At 40.5% G+C, this 25,785-nt stretch overlaps 1 protein-coding gene and 1 long non-coding RNA gene across 5 annotated transcripts in view; both read right to left on the bottom strand.

Moving 5' to 3' along the window:
* Window positions 1-25,785, bottom strand: part of LOC122870458 (dynein axonemal heavy chain 2-like) — a 76,425-nt gene that overhangs the window by 4,828 nt on the left and 45,812 nt on the right. For all 4 annotated transcript variants that reach the window (XM_044184661.1, XM_044184660.1, XM_044184662.1 and 1 more), the window contains 28 exons: window positions 25,601-25,761; window positions 24,771-24,910; window positions 23,784-23,916; window positions 23,188-23,327; window positions 22,556-22,766; window positions 22,212-22,328; window positions 21,759-21,900; window positions 19,832-20,001; window positions 19,346-19,462; window positions 18,995-19,159; window positions 18,670-18,792; window positions 18,267-18,415; window positions 18,044-18,110; window positions 13,334-13,484; window positions 13,047-13,195; window positions 12,709-12,842; window positions 11,467-11,611; window positions 11,017-11,216; window positions 10,409-10,535; window positions 9,906-10,092; window positions 9,150-9,298; window positions 8,708-8,891; window positions 8,255-8,445; window positions 7,863-8,054; window positions 7,249-7,433; window positions 5,908-6,142; window positions 3,473-3,624; window positions 2,860-2,974 (listed from right to left, as the gene is read on the bottom strand). In XM_044184661.1, coding sequence (XP_044040596.1) covers window positions 2,860-2,974; window positions 3,473-3,624; window positions 5,908-6,142; window positions 7,249-7,433; window positions 7,863-8,054; window positions 8,255-8,445; window positions 8,708-8,891; window positions 9,150-9,298; window positions 9,906-10,092; window positions 10,409-10,535; window positions 11,017-11,216; window positions 11,467-11,611; window positions 12,709-12,842; window positions 13,047-13,195; window positions 13,334-13,484; window positions 18,044-18,110; window positions 18,267-18,415; window positions 18,670-18,792; window positions 18,995-19,159; window positions 19,346-19,462; window positions 19,832-20,001; window positions 21,759-21,900; window positions 22,212-22,328; window positions 22,556-22,766; window positions 23,188-23,327; window positions 23,784-23,916; window positions 24,771-24,910; window positions 25,601-25,761 — 4,331 coding nt within the window. The remainder of the gene's footprint in view (window positions 1-2,859; window positions 2,975-3,472; window positions 3,625-5,907; window positions 6,143-7,248; window positions 7,434-7,862; window positions 8,055-8,254; window positions 8,446-8,707; window positions 8,892-9,149; window positions 9,299-9,905; window positions 10,093-10,408; window positions 10,536-11,016; window positions 11,217-11,466; window positions 11,612-12,708; window positions 12,843-13,046; window positions 13,196-13,333; window positions 13,485-18,043; window positions 18,111-18,266; window positions 18,416-18,669; window positions 18,793-18,994; window positions 19,160-19,345; window positions 19,463-19,831; window positions 20,002-21,758; window positions 21,901-22,211; window positions 22,329-22,555; window positions 22,767-23,187; window positions 23,328-23,783; window positions 23,917-24,770; window positions 24,911-25,600; window positions 25,762-25,785) is intronic.
* On the bottom strand, window positions 356-2,851 carry LOC122870463. Its single transcript, XR_006376588.1, has 2 exons — window positions 767-2,851; window positions 356-473 (listed from the first exon to the last, which is right to left on the bottom strand). It is a non-coding gene; the product is annotated as an uncharacterized LOC122870463 (long non-coding RNA).

Here is a 25,785-nt window from a genome sequence, read left to right as displayed (position 1 = left end):
TAAACATCCATTACACTGACAATCCCGAGCAGCACTGGTGGCACACGGTTCTCTATAGTTTGAGTACAAAAAATAAATCTAATCGGAATGGGAGCAATGCAGATCACAACATAAGTCAAAGTTGCAACTGTGAACCCCATGCTTTTAAAATAGCTTTTGCCTGGTAACATGACATAACTTTGATTTGCCAAACAATATAAAAAAAAATCCTAATATTAACATGACTCAGCTACTTGCATGTAAAATAGAGACTCTTCATTATGTGTTGCATGCTTTGTCTGATTTAAGCATTAGTATAAGCCCCCATGAAACAATTCACCATTCTTCACAGTCTTCAAGCTGCCATAAATCTGCCAGTAGGTCTATATTGGTCCTCTGTCACACAGCAAAAAGACCAAATTTTTGTAGGGCAAGTCTTGTAGATTCTCAAGGTGGAGCTGGTGGCATTTCAGCTTAAGATGAACTCTTTTCCACTTTAGGAATAAAAAAAGGATAAATACTGGCTTTATCATTATTATTTGATTATTTATCACTTGCTTTCATCACATCTTAATTGTTGTATATCACTACTCTCCTGCCCTTTAAATAAATGCAAACAACAACAACAACTTCAAAATGCAAAATTATGCTGCTATACACTAATTAAAAGAACAGATCAGCTTACACTGCCATTTAAGCATCTTTGCACTGGCACCTGTCCCTCTTAGAACTGACTTTAAGCTCCTATTCAAAATTTTCTTCAGGCCCTTTATGGCCCGGTATCTACCTTTATGTCTTATGTTTTCTGTCTTGTTTGACCCCCTGTGAGCTGGTCCACAGCAGATCATGAGTCACCTAGGCTGAAGGCTAAAGTGAGTGAACCTTTGCTGTTGTACCTCAGGTCCCTGGAATGCTTGCCTGTGTAGATTGTGCAGGAAGGTGTCATGTTTTGAATTACTTTACACATCCTACTTTTGTTGGAAAGTTGTCATAACTTCTTTGCTTTATACAAATCTGTTTTATCTCTACATATGATATGTTATACTTGCTGTTGTTGGCTTCCATAATCTGCCTAACCCTCATACATTTTTACAACTTTTATTGACATACAATTAAATTAAATTTTAATTTAATGTTTGACTAATATACACAACACACTAAACCTTCATGGCATGTGCACACAAAAATTCACACACATACAGTATATACACTTAATGGACTATGGGGATGAAAGCCTTTTTGCATCATCATAACCCTTTATACATTCACATAACGGATATGCACATCTCTTCCAAATTTTTTACATGCACATATGCTATGCAGCCCCTAAACACTCACACACATACTGAACAGCAAAGCCTTGAGAAGAAACCAGATGCAAAATGGCCGGAGACAGAGAGGCAGGCAGGCCAAAATTAAAGCCATGAGTCTGTGAGCTCAGAACTAATGACAGGCTGCCATGCCAAGGAGGGGCGGAGAAGAGAGGGATGAAGGGATGGAGGGATAAATAAGCAGGACAGAGAGTCTATGAGGGGCTGCTGTTGCTGCTAAGACCAGATGAGGCATGAAGAGATAGAGAGAAAGAAGAGAGCAGAATGGAGGGAACACTAGATGGAGGATAAAAAAGGAATGTGAAGATGAAGTGTAGAGTGAGTAAACCAAAATACGCGAAAAGTGAGTAACAGAGCAAGTGTTCACTAGAATAGAGAAGCTCAGCTGGAGGCAGCAGCCCTAATAGCTGTCCAATACTCCTATAAAAGGAAATAGATACACACGCACACACACACACACACACACACACACACACTTGTAGCCAGAATCTTTTCTATCCCCTTGACCTAGTCTGACAGCACCCTGTGTTCTCTCCCTACTGTAAAGAGAGGTCCAGTGATAATGAAGCCAGAATGGAGTGTTCAGACAGAATTACAGCTGGAATGCTGCCAGAACCCTGTGTGTGTGTGTGTGTGTGTGTGTGTGTGTGTGTGTGTGTGTGTGTGTGTGTCTGCGGTTGGACAGAGGAGAACAATAAGTGTGTGTCTGTGCAGCCAGGCAGAGTGATGAATAAATACACCTTTAATAACTGATCAGTGAGTCAGTACAGAGACAGGCCTGCAGCTGTTTGACTGACTGAAGGGGGCAGAATAGATTAGTGTTGATCAGATCACAATCACAGAGATCAATACACAAAGAGTCCTGAGTGAAAATCTGAATGGCCTCTGTTAAATTGCAGCACACCATAAAAATCTGTCATATTTGTTGTAGAGAGAAAGGCTTAGCTGCAAATGAAGTCAGAATAAGTAACGGAAAAATAAACATAGCTATCTGTATTGAAACATTATCTGTGACCCTCACAAAGAAATGCTTGGTCAATACTTTATTATACAGTACAGTATAGCCGAACCAATAAAGGTTACATTTGTTTCACTGTTTAACTTGGATGTTTTAATGCTTGGCTACCTTTTTCAAAGCATTATTTTAAAAATTTTAATCCTCACTGAGCATAGTCTTTTGTCTTGTGTTATTCAAGTCCACTCAATTCTCAATTCTTCATTGTAGTCTGTCTTCCCACTTTATGAAGTAAGATAAAAGGAAGGTAGCAGGTGCAGTCTCACTTCAGGAGGTTTCACCTCTCATACTGCATGTGCATCACACATACAGTATGTGTACTGCATGTGCATCAACTATACATTATAAGAAGCAAGAAGTTGAAACTTACACCTCAGGCAGCAGAGAAAAGAGAATGAAGAGAATAAATAAAGGCAATGAAGCAAAGTGTTAATTTATTTCTGTAACCTCATAAGAACTTGTTTTTTGGAGATTGTGTGGATTATTGTGGGTGCTCTGAGTGTGTGTGTGTGTGTAGGCGTGTGTGTCTGGCACCTTCTCCCACAGTGGTGGTACACGGGCGTCATAGATGCAGTGGAAGGTCTCCTCCAAACTGGATGACATCACCACTAAGCCTTTGATCCCTTTCTCCAGCTCCACCAGGGACAAACTAACACACAAACACACACAGTTACAGCAACAAATCTGCCATTTTTACCCCCTTTTATTGAAAGCATTTAGTAGTCACTGGTTCCTAGTCTGGATTACCATACAAATTACCATGCACTCAGACATAGTGGTACAAACAAATAGGCTGAAAGTTACTGGCTTTACTGGTTACTGGTTTTGATTTTTGTATTGCAATCAGATACACTTGTGTGTTTGGTTTAACCACCCTAATCTGATCACCCCATCAGAGCAAGAAACAAGTTACTTAATGTACGGCCCTCTTTTACTTGAGAGTTGCACCATTTCTACTTAATAGCATATGACAAGCACATCCCTATACTGTTAGTTTCGAATGACAGTTGTACACATAGAGGTATAGTAGGTACAACACACATAGCCAGCTGAGACAAACCCAAAGAAACACACACACACACACACACACACACACACACACACACACACACACACACACACACACACACACACAGAGAGTTCATACATGATGGTGTCCAGCAGAGAGTTGTATCTCTGGATCTCTTGCAGCAGGACCACATTAAGAGGTGAAGGGTTGTCATGGAGGAGGGACCTGGTGCCCTCGTAGTCAATCAATGCTGGGATCTTCCCACGAACGTCTGCCAACAGCTCTAATACCTGGAAGCACAGATGAAACGTTGTGCGAAAGCAGATGAGACAGGTTACAAAGGCACTGCACACAAGTATTTGCAGTGAAGAAACTGCAGAGTCAGATCATGGAGCTACAAAAAATTGGAGGACTTATAATAGTTCAGGCTAAGACTCTTGAAACATACATACTCCAACAACAGTCATACTCTAACAACCACAAGAACCACTAAAAAGGAGCTGGATGATGAGATAACATTGCTGAAAGTCATTACCAGTTGGACCACTAGCATAGATAGAGATAGATAGATAGAGTTTATTCATCCCCAGGGGGAAATTCTCATGTCACAGCAGCAGTTTGTCTGCACTATTACACTACCCTAACATTTAAAGCACATAGAAAAACTACTGACATTGTTATACAACAGCTAGTTTGTTTTCATGGAGAACACAGAATTGGCAGATGGTTTCAGAAATCGTAAGCGATAACTGTCCCTTAACTTTCAAAACAAAACAGTAATTTCTGGCTTGACCTCAGTGGCTATATGTCTAGAGAGTCAGGATGAAATCCTAATAGCAGAAAAAAGATTCAGTTCTGAAGCATCCAAAGGTACCCTCCGAGACCTGTCCTAACACTTTACAGTGCAGTGTTCTCCATATATAAGCACAGATTCCTAGATCTGTATCTTATTGCACTGATGACTGTCTGCCAGTGCTGTGTAACCATATGGATGTCTCAGCATTGGTGGGAAAAATCTGTCAAATATGGACATTGGCTTCATGAAGAGAGAGAGCCCTTTTAAGCTCTGACTATTAATTGTTCTGAGTATTGACTGGTCTGGCTCAAAAACAGACCAGCTTAAATGTTGCAAGTAAATGTTTGACCCACACAAGCCCCATCCAAACAAGGAGAAGGAAAACCAAACTACTGGGCGCTGGAGATGTGAGAAATACACCTGCGGTTAAGATCAAAATGCTGAGTGTTTTTGTCACTAGGTTTTCCCCTGACCTCAATGCTGACAGATTATAGTACGTGTATATCTGAAAGACACACTGGATTGATAGGTAACATGTCTAAACATGAAAAACATTTGGCTCATTTCAAGTCACAGCTGAGTGTAATTATGTTGCAGAAATGTACAATATGATCTGTAAAAGGGCTGGGTGATACACACCATCAACCATCAGAGATTCGGTCATACTGTTTATACCAATGTAGATATTGCTTTAATACCTCAGTAAAAAAAAATTAAATTGATTTTCCAGAAAATGTACTATATCACAATCACAGATTGGTGAACATGTTGAAAATAACCACAAATGCCATAGGTCAAAACTAATCTTACAGACGAAAATGAGAACAACAGTGTCAGGCACACTGGTGGTAAAACAAGCCATCTTGTAGTTGCAGAGCAATTGGGGTATTGTTACATATTAAAGCGGGCTGAAATGAACATTTGGTTGAACTCAACACTACTGTGAGAGTAGTATTTACTGTTGCTGACTTAAGTGAAGGCATGATAGTGAAGTCTGAATGGTCGTAAGCTTTATGTAAGCTAGATGACAATAATGTATGAGAAACTGATCACATAATTGCTAAACATCTAAAATTTGCTAGTAAAAACGTGTGGTTCTTCCTGCAGCTAGCTCTACTGGCTTTCTAGTTCATGGCATTCAACCTGACCATGATTTCAGTGTTGTTATTTCTGTGTTGTGGTGACTACGGACCTATAGCCCTTTCCAAGATCATTGAGAGAATTCTGGGACAGGTTAGATTTTATTCGATGCGTTTCAGGCTTTAAATCAAATCAACCATGAAAAACTTCCTTAAAAAATTAATGTTAGAGGATTACGTAAAAACATTGTACTGGTATGCCTATCAGAGCATGCAGGCGGATGGGGCTGAGCCTGGTAGGATATTACAGTATATCCTTGTTCAAATTGTATACAATATATGTCTTGGGCAGTTAAATACTCATCATCATCATTGTATTTGTATGAAGATGATTTAGTTATATTTTCTCCATGTAGTACAGATCATCAACAGTTATTTAGCATATGCTCCCAATATGGTACTGAGTGTGGCCTCAAATTTAATGCCACAAAGAGTAACAATAATTAGATTTAAAAAGGACAGAAAGTTAGAATTTCCCAGATTAGATGAGATGAGATGCTAAAATTAATCTCTATACTCTCAACTATGGTGTAGATATAAAATTGTTGGTTTCATCTTATACCAGTCTATTAAGTTGTGTATTTCCACTCAACTAGTCATCTCTGCCCTCCCCTTCTCCCACTTTGCTTCCCCCTCACCTTATCTTCTCTACTGGGCCTGGCCCCCTCAGCAGAGGGACTGGTGACCTGGGGCTGCAGGGAGAGCAGGGTGTCAAACAGCGTCCTGGTCTCAGCGATCTGGCTAGCAATGTCAGCATTAGAGTGCTGGCCAAACACCTCAGGGTGCTCTGTGGGCGGCAGCATTGTGATATATTCCTTGTATGAGGACTGGGGACCATCACGGGGGATGTAATAGGAGGTTAAGGAGGACAACCTGACAGATAAAGGGGGTTGACAGAATACAAAGTCAGTGATATATAATAGTATTTTTAAACATTGGTTACATTGGCAATAACACAATAGAACGTGATCATCTACATGTTCTAAACTTACTTTATCTGCATGAATTTAACAATGTGAATAGTTGACAGTACATATGAGCACATTTTGAACTTATTTCTGGAAATACTGTACATTCTCTCATCTGTACACCTAATAATATAAATAGCTAGTGCTGTAAATATGCATCTAACCTACCCTGTAAACAAAGATATTGCTTTTTCATTTCATTTGTTTCATTACTATCTTTCATTACTAGTACATTGTTTTAATGACAAACAGCTTTCTAAGAGTTTCGGAACACAGTATTAGAGCTATTGTTCTCTCAGTTTTATTTCGTGCCAATACAATGACTCAATTTCCCAGTAGATATTATTTTCATAATTCAAGTACAGAAATACAAAAGCCTTACAATATAAATGACAAAAATATACTTAAGTGTTAGTGTATTTACGATATCTAAATGAATGTTCTATTGGGAGGGGCAGTTGGAAGTAGTAGTGGTTTCATTGTACTGAAGGACACTCACTGTCCCTCCAGCTGCAAACAACCATCTTGTAATCCATTCTGCCTGAATGTATAAAGTGCTAGAAAGTTTAACTTTAAATATACATGTACAGTCTTCTTTGTATGGTCTGTGTTGAGCTGATGCACTGAATGTTTTTTAAAAAGAGATATACCCTTAAATATTTTGAGAATGGTTGGTTAGAAATGAAGGCAGTGGTAATAAAGCAAACAAAACAAAAACTGAGGACCAAGGGTTCCTCGCAGTGTTCAAGTGCAACAATGTGTCTGCATTTCTTAAGTTGTAATAATCTGATTGTCCACTCGGTGGTGCTGGCTCTCTGCGACCTGCAAGAAACTTCAGCAGGCAGTTGAACTGGCCTCTGCCAATTTGCTTCCACCAGGGAAAAATGTCTTTTCAGAGGGACTGTATGCATTTTAATATGTAAATGTAATTAATTCGTCATCATGTGTAACATCTGCAATACATAATTATGTGGCAGAATATGTGTGTGTGTGTGTGTTACAATGTCTCACCTGAAGAAGGGCTGGTTTATGGCAGCGTCACAGAAGTAGTCATTTATATATGTGGTTAGAAGACGTCTGTCCCAGTCATCTGTGACATGACCTCCATAGTTGACCCCAGCAATGAGGTACTTCAGTGCATCCCAGGGAATCTCCTCATACTCATCCAGGTACAGACTCAGCAGACTCTCACTCACCTAGGGGGGCATCAAGACGATGATCTTAATAGACTGACTTTGAAAGGCAAGACAGCGCACCAAGAGACTGGAGATGAAGAAATGTTGACAAATGCAATAAGTGGGATTCAGTTGCATGCATTTGAACTAGATTGTCATTAATCATTAGTCTAACTGCTCCTCACTCTGACTGGGTTAAGTCTATATTTGTAATTTAGAGCAGATTACTGATAAAGAAAACATCAAATATAACACCACATACATTCCAATCAATCAATCATTTCCATCATAACCACAACCACATCATGGTCATCTGTCTTCAATGCAACACTCTGTAAATGTCAAAACCAACATCTTCCCTGGACTGTACAAGAGAGTAGTCTTTCTGCTTTTGCTCTGTTATTTCCAACAGCTGTCACTGTTTCATTCATTATCAGATGAGGCCCTGACCTCAAAGTCAGCATCGTTGAAGCCATAGACAATATTCCAGCCCAGCTGTAAAAACTTCTTCCTCTCCAACAGGATGCTATGAAAAAAGCAGAGGGAGAAGAGCAGCTTCCTGTAGAAGATGGGTCTTGAGCAGCGGTTGAACTGAGCCTCCGTCACCAGCTGGTACAGACGCTTCATGTTGGCTTTTACACCCTGAGGACAACAGGGGGCAGTGTTAACACTATGGAGGGTATTACATGTAGGATGTATATCTTACTGTAAAATATGTGTAGGCAAATAAAACTCAATATACAAAGAACTTCTATGCAGATTTGTATATGTATATCATGTATATATGCCTGTATAGTAGATATCTCAAGTCTGGAAATCCATGTGTGTGTGAGCACACGCACCTTTGGTGGTTCAGTAGTCATCTTGATGCCAGCCTGCAGGATGGTAATGGGAAATTCGGGGTGTGGCGAAGAGCTGAGCCAGAGTCTGAAGTTTGAATGGGGCGTCTGCACCTGTAGCTGCTCAACCAACTTGTCCAGCTCAGGCATCCATGAGAGAGAGAGGTGGCAGTTAGCAAGGAACACCCAGTGACCTGGGCAGAGCAAAAGAGTGCTTGAGATAAGCTGATATAACTTGTTTAGATTTTTAATGTCATCTCTAGTTGTTTTTGTGTGTTTGGATTATCTTGTGGTGACCACAGGATGAAGAAAATGCATAATTCAAGTACACTTTGTCAAGCACAAGTGACTTTTGAAACTAATAGAAACAGTTGTGGGAGAAAAATAACACTGCTAAGCAACAGAATGAATCTGAGACAGAGGAGCAGGAAAAAGACAGAGCAATTGTTGTTGTACCGTTCTTGACGCCCTCCTCTATCATGTGCTTGGCGATGGGGGCCTGTCCCTGGCCCAGAGAGAGAGCGTGGAAGTGCTTGCTCATGCCAGAGGCCTCAGCCAGCTGCAGCAGGGCTCCTGTGGGGTCCACCCCAGGAGACAGAACAAAGATCAGAGGAGTCCTGCAGGTGGATTCCTCCACAACCTGAGGAGAAGACAGTGAGAGTAGAGTAAGCAAAGGACAAAGAAAGTGAGAACGGATTAGCCAGCACGGTGTAAGTCACTAGACACCTCATAGAAACACTGTGATGGGCTTTGTGAAGTTTTCAAGTGAGCTACAATCAAATAGAATTACACAAATGATATGTATGAAACATTTCTTTCATTCAAATTCTAAGCTTTAAAACTAATACTCAAGACAGAAGAAGCAACAGGGACTAAATGGTTAACAGCTGACACTCACAGCCTTCATATCGAGAACAGGCGGCTCCACAAAGCGAGAGCCGAGGTTGTTAACAATAAAGGAGGTGACGCACAAGGAGACACGGTCCTGACGCAGGGAGCGTACTATCAGCATCTTCTGGAGCTCATTACAATTATTCTCCCAATCACCTAGAAGGAAATAATACAGAGAGGAAGGGTAAAACCAGGAAATTCCATGGTGAAGGAGGGCAGTTTGGAAATGAGAAGGGGAGATGTATGTTTAACATGATGTTGATTATTAAGAGAGTTCCTTAATCCTCTAAATCCTCCTGTTATCATATTCGTACTGAGCCGAACTTTGTCAGATTGAATTCCTACCAATGAAATAAAGCAAAAGACAACATGCATAAACATACACACATACAAACTGACACACACTCTTGCTTTCTTCTATCTTCTTAGAGAACCAACCATTAAAGGATCCTCAGTTGTCGGAAATAGCAGAGGAGAAGACACATATTCATCATCACATAATATACTGTTTACACATACAAATCAAATACAGAAAGCATTTAAAGGAACTAATATGTTCTCTATTGTCACAGTGTCATACAAACATAAACATAAACCTGAAATGTGAAATGCACAGCAGCATGAACAAGCTCCCTTTCTCACACACCAATACACCCACCCTGTCAGCAGAGTATGCTTCAACTTCATTGTGCCTAGTGGGAAGAATTGTCTTCAGTAACAAAGTACCAAAGAAAAAGAAAAACCTCCAAAAACACATTCAGACCTGGTAGTGTGGCATTCTCTGGCTCAGTGCTGGTGAACCAAAGGTTCCAGTCTCTGGCGTACTGTTCAAATGAGGCCATGATGCCATGGAAGTTGGGCAGCTTATCCAGCTCTGTGATGTTGTCCCAGCTGGAGTCTGCTAGCCAAGTGGTACAGGGGTTGTCCATCTGATCCTCCTTATCAAGTACCTAGAAACACACCTATCAATTAATCAGTAGTCAAACTATCCTTCCATCAGTGTATCAATAAATATACCGAACAACCCACCAACACATCAATCATACAGTATCAGGCCTGTCCCTGGGATATTAAGAAATTAACTGCCGAAGAAAGGTAGTTATGACAAACTTATCTCCTAATGGCTATGGCAAGCTTGGGAAAACACATTGTGAATGAAGCTGTCTTTGTTCCAAGCCTTTAAAAATAAAAAGTTTGACCTGTTGGATTATCTAAAATCAAATATAGCAAAAACAAGATGTCTGTGTGTGCTCTGTGTTTTCTTACGAGTCCTCCTCGGAGGAAGAAGCTGTACTCATCCATGTTGAGTTTTCCAGCCACCTCCAGGATTTTGACACACATTTGGAAGCTGAAGAGCAGCTTGTGGACCTCAAACAGACCACGACATGTGTACCTGCAGAGGATAACACACTGAGTTAGCTAGAGTAACTCCACATACATAGTATATATTTCTGATCATAACAGAAGAGCTCTTTTTCACTTATTAATATTTAGAACGGCTCCAGCAGCTGGCTCAGGAAGTAGATCAGGTTGTCCACTAATTGCAGGGTTGGCGGTTCAATCCCTGGCTCCTCGTGTCCTCATGCTAAAGTGTCCGCGACACTGAACTCCAAGTTGCCCCAGATGGGCAGGCCAGCACCTTGCATGTCAGTGTGTGAGTGAATGAGAGGCAAATTCTAAAGCGCTTTGTCTGGTAGAAAAGCACTAAATAAATGCGGACCACCTGTTTACCATTTTGTACAGCCTATTCGTACATCATAAAAAAGGCCCATGGTCTTTCTCTGTCCATACAAAATGTTCACTGGCCCACGAATACCTGCACGCAAACAGACATGACTTATGAAAAGGGCCTCTCTTGATGCATCCTTGCTTACCTGTATACTGCGTATGTGTGGTAGTCATTGAGGTTGGTGATCCTTTCCTCCAGCTTGTGGCTGCGCTTGCTCTTTTCTATACTGAGGTTGAACAGGTTAATGTAGGCATCCAGTGAGAACTGGTACATTGGGTCAATGCGGCCCATGTCGTTTAGAATGAAGAAGAGAATGGAAGCTCGCTGGGCACATGGGCGATAGGCCTGTTAAAAGAGAGTACTTAAACTTACATACACATACTGTATGCGCAAATTGCAAATTAACCATTTTCATTAAGTTACTCATTAAATATGTAGACTTAAAAACTTAATGACAAATGCCCAGCACAACTTTCCAGAAACTCCAGTGATGGCTTATAATTGTTTACTTTGTCTTATCAATGGTCCAAAACCCTAAAGGTATTCAATTTATCATAAAGCCCAAATCCCATATCCCTTCATCCATACAACTGACCTCTCTAGCAGAGTCGATCTTAATCTCAGTCTGTTCACTGCTCTCCAGCTGCTCGGAAACCTCAGTGGCTGTGAATTTGGATGTCTGCAGGGTGTTCACCAGCTGCACATCGTCCAGCAGTGAGCCAGTTGCCTCATTCAGCAGCCTGGTAGAGTAGATACACATGTATACAACATAAAAAATACAACAAAACACTGCCCAGTAAGCATGACAGAAAGAAAAACATTTTCAAACACAAACGGATACGGGGTCACATACATCAAAAATTAAAGTGAAATGCATGTTTTCAAAATAAGTTATGTAATTCCTTAATATATTGCACTTAATCAGTTGTAGACAGTGTTAAGCTTGCTTTCCATGGTAATATTAACATTTGGAATAAAAAGAAAACCTTTCGGTCATTTATGGACTTTGTGGACAAGTTCTCGGAGGACTTCCTCACAAAAGAACATTATCTAGTTTAAAAGACAAAACATGAACTGTTGTTGTATAAAGATGAGCTGTAATGATCAGCTCAGTTGCTCTGTTACTATGTTGTTGATACGCTATTACTACTACTTGCTTCTGTGTGATAACTAATGGGTTATTATTAACAGGAGTTGCCAAAAATCAAACAGTTTACCATGTTTCCTGTTTATCTATTATGTAATCAGGTCACTGCAGAAAGATACAGTAGGTGCTTAAAGTGGCTCCTGTGGTGCTACTGGGTGGCTGTTAAGTGATTAACATAACAAGTTGATATGTACAACTTGTGTTCTCTAAGGGATTACTATAAAGTTGCTAAATGAGATTTAATGGTGGGTAGGGTGTTAATCAGTGGCCTCTCTGTGAAGTACTTAAGTAACAGTTATTGATAGGGTACAGGTAAGTGGTTACTAATTTCTACTACTAGTAGCAACAGTAGAAGTAATGTTATAGTTGTAGACTATTAGTTACTAAGACCAGTAAAAGAATTTTCTATTCTTCTGGGCCTTTAATACATCTTGACTTCAATACATTTAATCACTGGTTCTTAGGGAGGTAGGTCTTGCTGCTGTCACTACTGCTACTTGAAATGTGCTTACCAATACCAGGACGACAACAAATGCTACTACTATTACTATTACAACTGGTTTTAATACTATTACTACTACTAATATTAAGCAAATATTTAATCTGTCACCTAAACTGCATTTTGTCCACTCTGTGAAGAAACTATGTATGAAAAAAGTGAAAGGTCACACAAAAAGTCTGCCAAACAACCTGAGGATCTCATCCTCCAGCTCCTGCAGGCTTCTCTTTCCAGAAGCAATGCTGATCACCAAAGAGTCCTTCTGTTCTTCTAGCTCTGGACGCTCCTTACGCACCACAATTCCCAGTAGTTGGGCTTCCAGACCCTGCACATAGACACATGCACACACACAATCCCATACACAAACAATTTAAGGGAACAGCTCATACTCTCAAACTGTATGTGCACCAAAATGAGGACATACACACACATGTAGAAAAGTACACAATAGTGAACTAGCCAAAACACATAGAAGATGCATATTCATTCACAGACACACATACACACGTGCACACACGCACACTCAGACCTGCTCCTTGACAGCGAAGTTGACTATGGTGGTCTTTGTAGAAATCTCTGGTGTGTAGTGGGGGTTGGACAGCTTGGTGGTGATGTAGAAACGAAACTCTGGACTGTACTCCACCTCCTTATCACCCAGCTTCAACAGCAGCCTGCCGCCTGGAAAAAGTGTACATCCATATACACAATGGATTCAGGCACCCCATATATTTAGCTGAAGATTTGCTTCAGAAAACTTTAACAGTTGATATTTTAATTAGTGAATTGTGTATGTGTGTGTGTGTGTGTGTGTCTGACCTATCCGTGTCAGGGACTTGTTAAGAACTGGGTTGAGAGAGGGGTCCAACTCCTCCTGGACATTCTGCAGCAAAACAGGATTCCCAAACTGGATGGCGTTCTCCAGCACCCGCAGATAGTCTGGCATTTGAAAGTCAATTACTTTCAGACCCTGCACATGTGGACATACATACACAGAGGGACAGAAAGGAAATAAATTATATATGACCTTTATTTAATCATGTAGTCTCATTGAGATCAAGATCTCTTTTGCAAGAGAGACCTGAGAACAGATGGAGAAATGGAAAATAGATAAGACACACAACAAAACAAAGCCTATCACACACAGCCACATACAAACAGCATCAGATACAATCACACACATCTCTAAAAATGAAAAGTCCAATGGGATGAGACTTTCAAATGTCAGTGTCATTTGAAGTTCATTCCATTTATATTGTGCAAAGTACTGGAAGGCAGTCTTCCCAAGTTCAATATTTACTGGCAGTCCTGGAATCTGGTCTGATGAACTGTAGTTTTAAATTTGAGAAGAGATGTGATGTACTGTGGCAGCTTTATTAGGAGACATTTATAAACAAAAATGATAGCGAGTAGTTCTCTTGTTGCTAGTGAGGACCAGCCTGCCTTTTCACATAGTACACAGTGATGAGTATGATATTTATCTCCTATGAAATGCAGGGCACAGTGGTAAACTGCATCAAGTTGTCTTAAGGTGGAATAAGCAGTGTGAGAGTACAGGATATCTCCATTGTCAAGCAAATTAATATTGTTAAAAAAGTATGATTTCAAAATAAGGAACTTGGCAAAGATGGAAAATAGATAGATTGAGACAGATAGATAGAGAGACAGACAGAGAAAGGCTTGAAAAAGACATGAGTTCAATACAAAAACATCACTCAAAAACACTGCAGTTGCAATCTACTGTATTACTGCCAGAGTTCAATTGCCCCATAAATGTCATGCTGTGACAACAGAGCAAAGACAGAAGAAACAAAGTGAAAGGTCAGAGAGATCAAAAAGGGAAAGGCATTCTGGATAGCACACACAGTAATAAGGAAGGTCAGAAAAAAGAAAGAACAGAGAGGAGAGGTGCTGTGGAGGAAAAGCAGAAGTTCAGTCAAGGTTCAAGGTACATTTATTTGTCATTTTACAACACAAGGCTGCACAATGAAATTAAAGTTGTAGCCCCCTTCACACTACACACACAGAACATATAAAACAATATTTAAAATTAGAATAGAATAAAAATAAGAATATATATACAGTTACTTATATACATATATTATACATGGTAGTGGTATGGTAATGTGCAAAACCAGCATAACAGAAAGTTCCATGTCATTTATTTATGGTGGAGTGCAGTCTGGTGGTACAACAGCGGATACTTCTGTATCGTTTGCCAGATGGCAGCAGGGTGAACAGGCTGTGGCTGGGGGTGGGTATTGAGCTCTGTGCAGGCACCTTACCTCTCCGATATCACTAATGCTCCGTGTAAGGGCACCAATGATGTTCTGGGTGGTTTTAATCACCCACTGCAGAGCCCTCCTGTCCTGGGCCGTGCACTTCCCATACTAGTTTGCAATGTTTCCTGTCAGGACGCTTTCTATTGCTCCTCTGTCAAAGTTAACAAGAACTTGGCACAGGAATTTTGCCTTCATAAGTTTCCGTCGTTTCTGAGCTTTCTTTACCAGGGGGAGATGTGAGACGACCATGTCAGGTTCTCTGTGATGCTGATTCCCAGGAACCTAAAACTGCTCACTTGCTCCACCTCAGCTCCACTTATGCCCTGATGTCTTTGCCTCATTTTCCTAAAATCAACGATCAGTTCCTTGGTTTTGTTGACGTTGAGCAGTAGGTTGTTCTCTGTGCACCACAATGCAAGACTGTTGATTTCCTCCCAATCTGAATTGTCATCGTTGTTTGTCGTCGGCAAACTTCACAAGAGTTGTCTCCATGTCGGGGCTGCAGTCATGGGTGTACAATGTGAACAGGAGGGGGCTAAGCACACAGCCATGGGGGGCTTCGGTGTTGAGCGCTAGAGAGGAAGAGGTGTGACCGCCAATCAGAACTGTCTATTTGTGAGAAAGTCCAATATCCAGATGCTGAGTGTAGAACTCAAACCCAGTGCTTTCAAGGGGGAGAGTGCTGAATGCTGAGCTGAAATCAACAGAATTCTGATGTGGTTGTTGCTATTTCCCATTATGTGTGAAAATTGAGTGGAGGTCAGTGGAGATGGCATCCTCTGTGGATCTGTTGGTTCTGTATACAAACCAGTAAGGGTGTTGTTCTTTATGTGCTGGAGAACCAGTTTCTCAAAGCACTTCATCAGAATGGGGATGAGTGCCACAGGGCGGTAGTCGTTTAGACTAGTCACTGCAGACCTTTTTGATACAGGGACGATGGTGGTTGTCTTGAAGCAGGTGAGAACACTCTCCTGTGACAGTGATATGTTAAAAATGTCAGTAATAACATCAAATTAGCTGATTTGTATATGTTCTTAGTACACGGCCAGGGATGTTATCAGGCCCAGCAGCTGTAATCATATTCACTCTCAGGAGGATTCTTCTCACATCTGCTGTGGATACTGACAGTAGCCGGTCTTCTGGAGGCAGAGTAGATTTTACAGCTGACTCTTTGTTGAGGAGATCAAAATGAGCATAAATGTGTTCTCATCTGGTGATGTGGCCTCACACATGATTGGGGGCACTCCTACTTTTGTCTTTGTGATCACCACATCAGCAACACTTTTGTTGATCTATGATGTCACTGTTCATGTATATTCCTCAAGGTTGATGTGGTTCTCCTGGGTGGCAGCATCTCTGAACATATGCCAGTTTGTGCACTCAAAACAGTCCTGTAGAGCTGTTGTAATTTCATCTGTCCACACTTTAACTGTTTTTTGTGAGGTATTAACAGCAGTTTAGGAAAGATATATATATATATATATATATATATATATATATATATATATATATATATATATATATATATATATATATATATATATGCACTCATCATGGCTGCACAGGAGCAGGCCCTGAGCACCAGAGCAATAGAGGCCCAGATCTACCACACCAGACAAGACCCAAGGTGTAGGCTGTGCAAAGAGGCCCTGAGACAATCCAGCACATAACTGCAGGGTGTAAGATGCTGGCAGGAAAAGCATACATGGAGCGCCATAACCAAGTAGCTGGCATAGTGTACAGGAACATCTGCACTGAGTATGGCCTGGAAACCCCGAGGTCAAAGTGGGAAACACCTCCAAAGGTGGTAGAGAATGACCGAGCCAAGATCCTGTGGGACTTCCAGATCCAGACTGACAAAATGGTAATGGCGAACCAGCCTGACATCGTGGTGGTTGACAAACAGCAGAGGAAAGCCGTTGTGGTTGACGTGGCGATACCAAGCGATGGCAACATCAGGAAAAAGGAACATGAGAAACTAGAGAAGTACCAAGGGCTCAGAGAAGAGCTGGAGAAGGCCTGGAAGGTGAAGGCAACAGTGGTGCCCGTGGTCATCGGAGCACTCGGGGCAGTGACCCCCAAACTGGAGGAGTGGCTACAGCAGATCCCTGGAAGAACACCAGACATCTCGGTCCAGAAGAGTGCAGTACTGGGAACAGCAAAGATACTGCGCAGAACCCTCAAGCTCCCAGGCCTCTGGTAGAGGACCCGAGCTCGAAGGATGAGACCACCCGCGGAGGGTGAAGGACAAGGTTTTTTTTATATACATATATATATACATATATATACACTACTGCTCAAAAGTTTCACAAAAGCTTGATTCGGTACAGTCAGATGGCTGAGAGGAATACTCTCTATTTTTGAATGGTCTTTCATGCTTTTAGGTTGTAGAACGTCCTCTTTACAAATATATGGAGAACAAAACGCTGTACAATGGTTCAGCCAGACTGACAAATGAAAGGGCAGAAAGATACAAAGATACCTCTGAGCAACAGTTAAATAAGAATATAAGAAATCAGCAGTTGCTGGTAAAAGAAATTGGTAGCTTAGCATTAACATGTATGCAGATTTAAATAGGAACAGGTTCCTGTTTCAGTGTCAAGTGCACAATAATGCCTATAACAAGCTGGAATTAACAGGCGTGTTGCTTTACCAAAGCTATTCTTAAAACTTCAAAATAGATATAATAGATTAGTAAAGGTTAGCACTATTGGAATTGGATCACGGAATAGCAGCTGAACATACTATGGACTGACAAATCACAGTTTATACCTATTTATTATACCTCAATTTTAATCCTCAAATGTCAAGAGTTTTCTTTAAATATGACCACAAGGCATTGCAGACCTTAAGACAATCTGGCGTCAGTTTTTCTCCTTGAGAAACTATGGCCTGAACAAGGGCTCAATTTTTTATGTTAGGTCTTCAATAGATTGATTGCTTTTCTTAATGTGTTAAAGGTTGAGGTTGAAACTGCTTTGAATAGAGAAAGTGAAAAATATGGTGAACGATCATGGGAAGTAAAGATGTATTCACATTATCACGGAATATATGTGGTGGTATGTGGTGTGTTGCAGCAGCTCTGCGCGGATGTCCGCAGTGTGCCAAGCGGAGCAGGGGGTCCGCCTAAAGTTGTGCTGACCTTTGTGAGTGCACCACTGCTTGAACTGAAAGGTGGATGAAAAACTAATCACTTGTGTTTCTGAATTTCCAGAACTGTACAATAAAAAATTCAGTCAAGACTTACTCTCTTCATCTCCATATTCTTGATCCACTTCAGAGCTTGGCCTTGAGGGTCCACCATCAGCGGCCATCTTGAAAGAAGGGAAAGAAATAAAACAACTTGTATTTACTGTATGAAACAAATGCAAGAAAAACAAACCCAAAAGCATTTTAACTTAGTATGCTTACTGGACTACAGATAATCTTAGTTAATAAACCCTTAATAAACTGTGTCTACATGTACTGACCGGTTTCCACGGGTGACGATAACTCCATTCTCAGTAGAGAATGCATCAGAGGGCAGGCCCTGAATGTTCCAGTCCCTCACTGATGTAGGCTTGGACAGAAAAACTGCAAAACTGAACCCCGGTGTGCATGGGATCTCTAAGTCCCGTACCTTATGGAGGGGCAAAGAGAGCAAGAGGGAAAGAAAGAGAGAGAGAGAGAAGAGAAAGAGAAAAAAAAGAGTGAAGAGTAAAACATGGGATTGTTGGAAATACAACCATAAATTAAACTTTAATTTCGGGTTTAACATTTTAAGAGGACACTTCTCCTTAATGACTTTCTAGTAACGGTAGAGGGAGTACATCAGGATATATGTTTTTATGAGGGGTGTGTGTGTGTGTGTGTGTGTGTGTGTGTGTGTCTCACCTCCTTCATCCAGATGTCAAGCAGCTCGTCTCTATAGTTGGAAAGGAAAGGTCCCATGTAGGACAGGAAAGATGCTGCAAGCAAACAGTCTCCTACCAGGTATCCCATGTTTTCCTCAAGACCCTGAAAGACACACACCCAGATTACATAGGTAAGCGTGTGTGCGAGTGTGTGAGTCATGAATTGTACGATCTGTTTGTTTCTAAATTGCCCCAAACAAACCCCCAGAAAGATGGTGACTTGAAAGGACCAATTTTCAGGCCTGAGCAGGAGAGGGGTTATTATTTTTGTTGTGTATGCGTGTGTGTGCATGTGTATGGCGTACAGCAACTCTCTCCTCCCAGCGGACCCTTTCTCCAGCAAGTCCAGTCACCAGCTTGTCAGCTCGGTCTAGTTTCACCTCCATCTCATCTGATTTCTTCCTCAAACTCTCCTTCGTGGCCAGCTTCTCACCATGCTGCTTTTTCAGCTGGTCGAGCTCCTCTGCCACCTACTCACACACACACACACAAATACACAAACACACGCATAGCAGTTATATTAAATTATTATACTGAACTTGTCCTATGTAAATTGGACTTATTATAATACTACTGTTGCACTCGTGTATAAACTTGACTTGAGCTAGTGTCTTAACAACTATCAGGCTGGTTGCTAGATGCACTGGGCTCCATACCTCTCGTAGTTTGTTCTGGGCATCAGCCAGTGCAGCCTGTTTCTCTGCTAGCTGGGCCATGGCAGCGTTCAGTTGGATCCGCTTTGGCTCCACCACCCTGTAGATACGGCCATAAACCTGGAGGAACAATGTACACATCCATAGATTTAGTTTTGCTTCTGATTTTCCTGTTAATATATTCATTTAACAAATAGGAGTCTCATTGTTTTGTGATTGCTCCTTTGCTGTGCATTTTGGGCAAACACTTTCTGCTGCTGCTATGCAGTAATGCACTTAATGCATACAGCTCATTGTGGATTTGTGCGAGTGTGTACACTTCCAAAATTACTACCGTGGTCTGCATGCATTAAATAACTAACTATTCAAACAATAATTAATGACAAACTATTATGCGTGATGGTGGGTTTATGGTGACTATTCATATCTGTAAGCATGCGTGAGAGTGTGTGTGTGTGTTTGTGTGCTGGCCAGCAGACACCCTCTTACCTCCATGGCTCTGACCCACATGCAGAGGGACTTGGCAGCCAGTGATACTTTGCCGATGATCTCTGGCTGGAAGTCTACCAGTCTGCAGTACTGGCCGATCTTCTTCAACACACGGTCCGATATATTGTCCTTATCAAAGTTAACTAATGTTTTGATGAAGTTGGACTCACCTGCCAGAAACATTTCAAGGTGACATAGATCAGAAAACCATGAAAATCTTTTTTTTTTTGCCCAATCCCTCTTATATATATGGCTCCCAGTTTGATTAATTTCCTAACAATCATCATTCTCAAAGGGAAAGAAGTGCTGTCCTGTTTTGGACCTTTGTTGTGTTCTTCCAAAATCACTGTACCTTTTTTGTGATATCTAATTTTGTGACAACTCTCAGACCAGCAAAAATTACAATGTATACCACTTGAAAATAGGCTTTGGGCGTTTTGTATGCAGTATCTAATAAAAAATGTTTAATTACAGTGAACTTTCACCTGCTGAAAAAAATCTTTGTAAAGTGAAAATGTATATTGCCAAATGGAGTGTAGTTCTAATCGAGATAAAAAGGAAAGGAGCATTTAAATAATTACAATTCATTAGATGTCAATAATTATGCATGTGTTTCTCACAACGAAACATAAGATAGATATGTTGTGTGTATGGGAGTTGTGTGCCACTTGAAAATAGGCTTTGGGCGTTTTGTATGCAGTATCTAATAAAAAATGTTTAATTACAGTGAACTTTCACCTGCTGAAAAAAATCTTTGTAAAGTGAAAATGTATATTGCCAAATGGAGTGTAGTTCTAATCGAGATAAAAAGGAAAGGAGCATTTAAATAATTACAATTCATTAGATGTCAATAATTATGCATGTGTTTCTCACAACGAAACATAAGATAGATATGTTGTGTGTATGGGAGTTGTGTGCAGAAAATGTTGGAGTATAACTGCTTCAAGGGTGATTATGGTTATTTTGTTGTTGTTAAAAGGGCTCTTTAAAAAAGTATCCCAGAACCACTTCATTGCAAGTCCATTTTGGTGCCACTAACATATGTACCATCAAAAGTACAATTATGTAACCAAGTGACCAAAATATATGTTTAGACAAAACATGTCACATTAGACAATATTGACAAAATCAATGTGTTACTTTTTTTTTCATTTTTCCATTTTCCCAATTTAAAATAGCCAGTTCCCCTTCTACTTGACCACTTCTTGTGCCTGAGAGAGTTAGAGCCAGGCTGTAAAAAAGCCACATCATGTGATGAGTGCTCAGCAGAGGAAACGATGAAATGTACTGTGTCAGCAATGCCAAAAGGTATCAAATGTCCCTTTGGAATAGAAATGTTTTGTGATAGTCTGTTTTATAAATTCTATTTAAGACATGTTACTACAGTTTTACTGTGTATAAAGAGAGTGTTTAATTTGCCATTAACTACTTTTGTTTCTGTTTGGCCCACTGAACTGAGGATGACTACACCTTACAAACTGAGTGGTCAACAGTAAACTTAAAGAAATTAAAATAAATTGTAATCACAAACAATTTGCATAATGGCAAAAACTAAGAAACAGAGTTCTCACAAAGAGTGAATTTTACCAATAGCATTATGGAGGGGGGGGTGCACGGTGGCAGAGCGGCTAAAGCTCCTGCCTCCCAATAAGGAGATCGTGGGTTCGTGGGATCGATTCCCGGACCAGACCAACATCACACAATCACACAAAAACCCGCGTAGAAAATGGATGGATGGATGGACTATGGAGGGGACTTCTAATATAGTATCTGCAATCCCCTTCTTTCCAGTTTCCTTTCTTTAGTGTAACTGACCACAATCTGTACTTGTCTGGTTTTACTCCATTAATTTTTTGAGCACTTCACTTTTCCCAATTACTTTGTTTCTTCATCCATCCCTAAATTCTGCACTATTCCTGTCTCTCACCCAGCTGTCTCTTGGCCTCTGCCCAGGTAGGCTCTTTGCCCTGAAGGGTCATGACAGCCTGCATCACTGTCTCTACCAGTGCTGGGGGACGGCCATACGACTTGATCTCTGTCATGTCCTTCTTATTCAGAGACTCCAGAGCCTGTGTGCAAAATGACGAAGGAATAGAGAACGTGTGGATGTAAGGTATACTGCTTGCTGAGTCATGTTTAGTTCAAATTTAGACAGACAGAAATTACACACTCAAATGACAAAGTGCTTGCATTAGCACAGAAGAGAAGGAGAGCAATCAATTATACCGAAAGGTCAAGGACCACTACTCATTAAAATATCAAGAAATAATTCAACCAGACATAATAGTGAACAAAGTGAGCAGCACATAGAGTAAAGACAAAATTACCAACATATAGAGGTACTGGCAGGATTAAAACAGTCAACAGGACAGAGCTCTACCTTCATGGCCTCTTCCAGGGCAGGCAGGGCCTCATCCAGGTCTCTCTGTGCATTTTCAGCCATGGCTTTACACTGTAACTCTTCTGCCCCAATTTTCTCACTATTAGCACTCACCGCCTCAACAAAAACACACACAAACATACACCAATATGTCATTGACTATTATATGCCTCTTTCCTATTAGTCAACTACCACACTCTTCCAAACATAAACCACGAATGGGAACTTTTTCTAACCCTATAGGATGATTGGGTAAGTCAGGTGGATGTGAACCATGTAAATGCCTTATTCACTATTACTTTAATCTATTAAGTGATTTGTGTGCATGTAAACATGGTGCTCACCTTCTGCTGCTTGTCAGCCTCTATCTTCTGCTGTACAATGACGGACAAGTACTCGTCACACTGTTTCTGGAACTCGGCCACCTGCTTCTTGGCCTCCTCCAGCTCTACAGACATGGCCTCCACCTTCTCCCTTGTGTCACTGATCTTGAAAAGGCCATTACGCAGCTTGCTCACCTGCTCCCCCAATTCACTGTGTTTCTCTGCCAACAGCCTGGATGGACACACAGACACACACACACACAGACACACACACACACACACACACACACACACAAAAGTGATTGTAACAGACACAGGCGTTTAGTGAACTGAATAGACAGACAGAGCCTTTTATTCACAGAGGAGGATTAGTCAGACAAGTCAGACAGGTAAAATTACACTAGAATTAACTAGGTTAGTGCTCCTGCTTGTTTTGGTTTAGCACATATCACCCAAGTACCCAAAGTACCCACACCTCATGTATGTATACTTTATGTGTGCACACTCACAGTCAGGACTCAGGACCAGCTTAGTGTGTCTTTGTTAACCATCTATGTGTCCCTCAAGACACACCTGAAGTATTTAAAGGTGGTGTAAAAAGAGAAGAAAACAGAAGCAAGAATAATTGAAGGAGAAAGTTTAAAGGTGCCTACTTCTTATATCCAGACACTAGCTCCAGGTAGTTGGTGGGTGTCACATAATTATGTCTCTTCAGCGCCAACTTCATCCTTTGGGAGACCTGTGCAACCGACTGGTGTGTGGTCACAAAGATACTGGCAACCTTTGTCTGGATCTACAACATCATAAAGCATATTTAAAAATGTTTATCTTCATACAATAGGAATGCAACTTCAGGAGTCAAATTATTTTGTCAAATTATTATTTCATTGATGTTGGGATTGATATACTGTAAATGCCATAGCAGGGTTCAGTGCAGTTCATAGTAAAAGTTATAGAATTTAGTTTTCTAAACTTGTAACTTTTTCAGTTTCTATACAGTACTATGTTTAGTGGGCACAAAAAATAATGCTCTCTGTCCTTGTTCAGTCATGTTCAGGTGTCTGCCTTCAATCCAAACAGCCATCCTTTCCCCTCTATCTTTCCTTTAGTGACATTAAGTTAAACTTAATGGAGAGTAGATTCATGTGTGAGAATGCATCACAATGTTAAATGGGCACCAGTTAAACAGCGTAAAATCAAGTGCCCACACATAAAAATGTATGTTGATGTGTGTCCGTGCATGCCTCACCCCCTTCAAGGAGCCCAGCTCCAGTCCATCCAAGTACCTCTCAGCTACCTCCAGCAGGGCATCTTTGGGCCACTCACAGAACCAGTCAATGGAGGTGCAGTTGACGAGTGCTGGGTACTGGAGAATGCGGTTTCTGTTGGCAAACAGCCATTTATGAATTTTATCCAGATATAATTTGTTGATAAAAGGATCCCAATTATAGGCCTGTGGACACAGGGTCTGTAAACTAGTGCAGGTACATTTGGCAGTTGGTTAGGAAAAACAACTGAACAGGATAATGAAGCCATTATGCACCCTGGATAGATTCAAGCTAAAGCTGTTTTTACTGCAAAGGCTGTCTTTTCAGATGGGTACCTTAAAATAGATGTGTAAATAACACTGGCTAGCTTTAGGCAGTATGACACAAAAGCACTTAACAGATACATTTTGAAAGAACCTCCTACAGTAAGGTACTTACTTACTTAGTAAGTAGTACTGTAGGAAATTGTTACCCTGTAGAAGACTACCAGTGTATTGAATTTTCCTTTATTTACAAACTCTCTATGACTAAAATTTTGTAGCAAAGAGTTGCTGAGATTGTTTCTTTAATTATACTAAGAAGACACAGGTGCCTTGGATGTGCCAGCTTGCCGAGATCAAAAGTGCAGCAACAAGCATATTATTGGGGCAAAGTCCCTCCTTCATTCAATGAATATAAGATAATAGCAAAAATCTGTCTAGTTTTAGAAATACAGACTACTGGGCACTACTGTGAAGGCCAGTATGTAATTGTGTGTACAATAAAATGACATTAGGAGGAAATGGAAGTGTGCCTATAAGGACTTCAATGTGATCATACTGTGCTAATTTCGATAAACTTGTCTGTTGACAACAAGCACAAACAAGATTCTCAAAGAGAGGAGAGGAGAAAAAGAGGAGGGAGGAACATATTGCGAACGAGGATATATTATTGGACACAGTGTGCTGCAGGAAACAGTCAGAATCTACCTGAAGGGCTCTCCCACTGGGCTCATACAGAGAACTATGTGCAGGTTGTCCCTGACTCGCTCTATCAGGTAGCTGAACAAGGAGTCAGGAGTCTCTGCCACATTGTCTTTCCTGGCAGACTGTGACAGAGCATTGCATACCTAGAGGTAGAACGACAACAGTTACATGTTATGAGAATTGAAATTAGGTTTTAACTGACTTGAGACATGTTTGTAATATAAATTTTAATGATCTATAGATGCACATGATCCCGCAGTATGTGAGTTAAATACATATTGGATACTGTATGTTAGATATGAAAGATTTTCAGAGCAGACTGTAAGTCAACCAATACAGTCAGAACTGTCTTGCATGACACAGAGATTGTCTGAAAAGAACCTTCAAACTTTATAGCAAGGATAATTTGTATAATACATAAATATGAAAAGATATATAAATAATAATATAATAATAAAATAATATATAAAGAACTAGATTTTTGTATTAAGAATTTGAACAACTGCGAAAAAAAAGAATTTGGATATTTTGTCAAGTAGCAAAAACTGTATTGCCATGATCAAATCAATCTTAACTCTACACATAATTCATATTTAAGGCTTAAATATTGATATACAAGACAGAGAGAAACTGAGAAAATCAAAACATTGCAAAATTTTAAATGTGCTGCTTTGACCATAAAACATTGCCTTTGGCCAGCAAGTTGAAATGAAATGAAAATAAACAGAAAATAGAGATAGATGCTTGAGTTAGATAGATGGACAGACAGGAAAAATATTACATACATTATACATATGTATATATAATACAAAATATTTGAAAACAACACAGACCTCAACAAACTCATCCTGTTTGTAGAGGTTAGGCACCTCTCCAGAGCTCAGGATGTTATTGATGTCCTCAAGGAAGGATTCGTCTACGATCTGAGTGTCAGTGAACAGGAAGACTGTGGGTTTGTTGTCCACACCAGTCAAACGGTACAGCTTCTTGATATCTGAAAGCAAGGACAGTAAAATCC

Source organism: Siniperca chuatsi, linkage group LG22 (genome assembly GCF_020085105.1).
Source record: "Siniperca chuatsi isolate FFG_IHB_CAS linkage group LG22, ASM2008510v1, whole genome shotgun sequence".
Lineage (NCBI taxonomy): Eukaryota > Metazoa > Chordata > Actinopteri > Centrarchiformes > Sinipercidae > Siniperca > Siniperca chuatsi.
The sequence above is the reverse complement of the archived record's forward strand: the minus strand, read 5'-3'. Positions and strand labels throughout refer to the sequence as shown.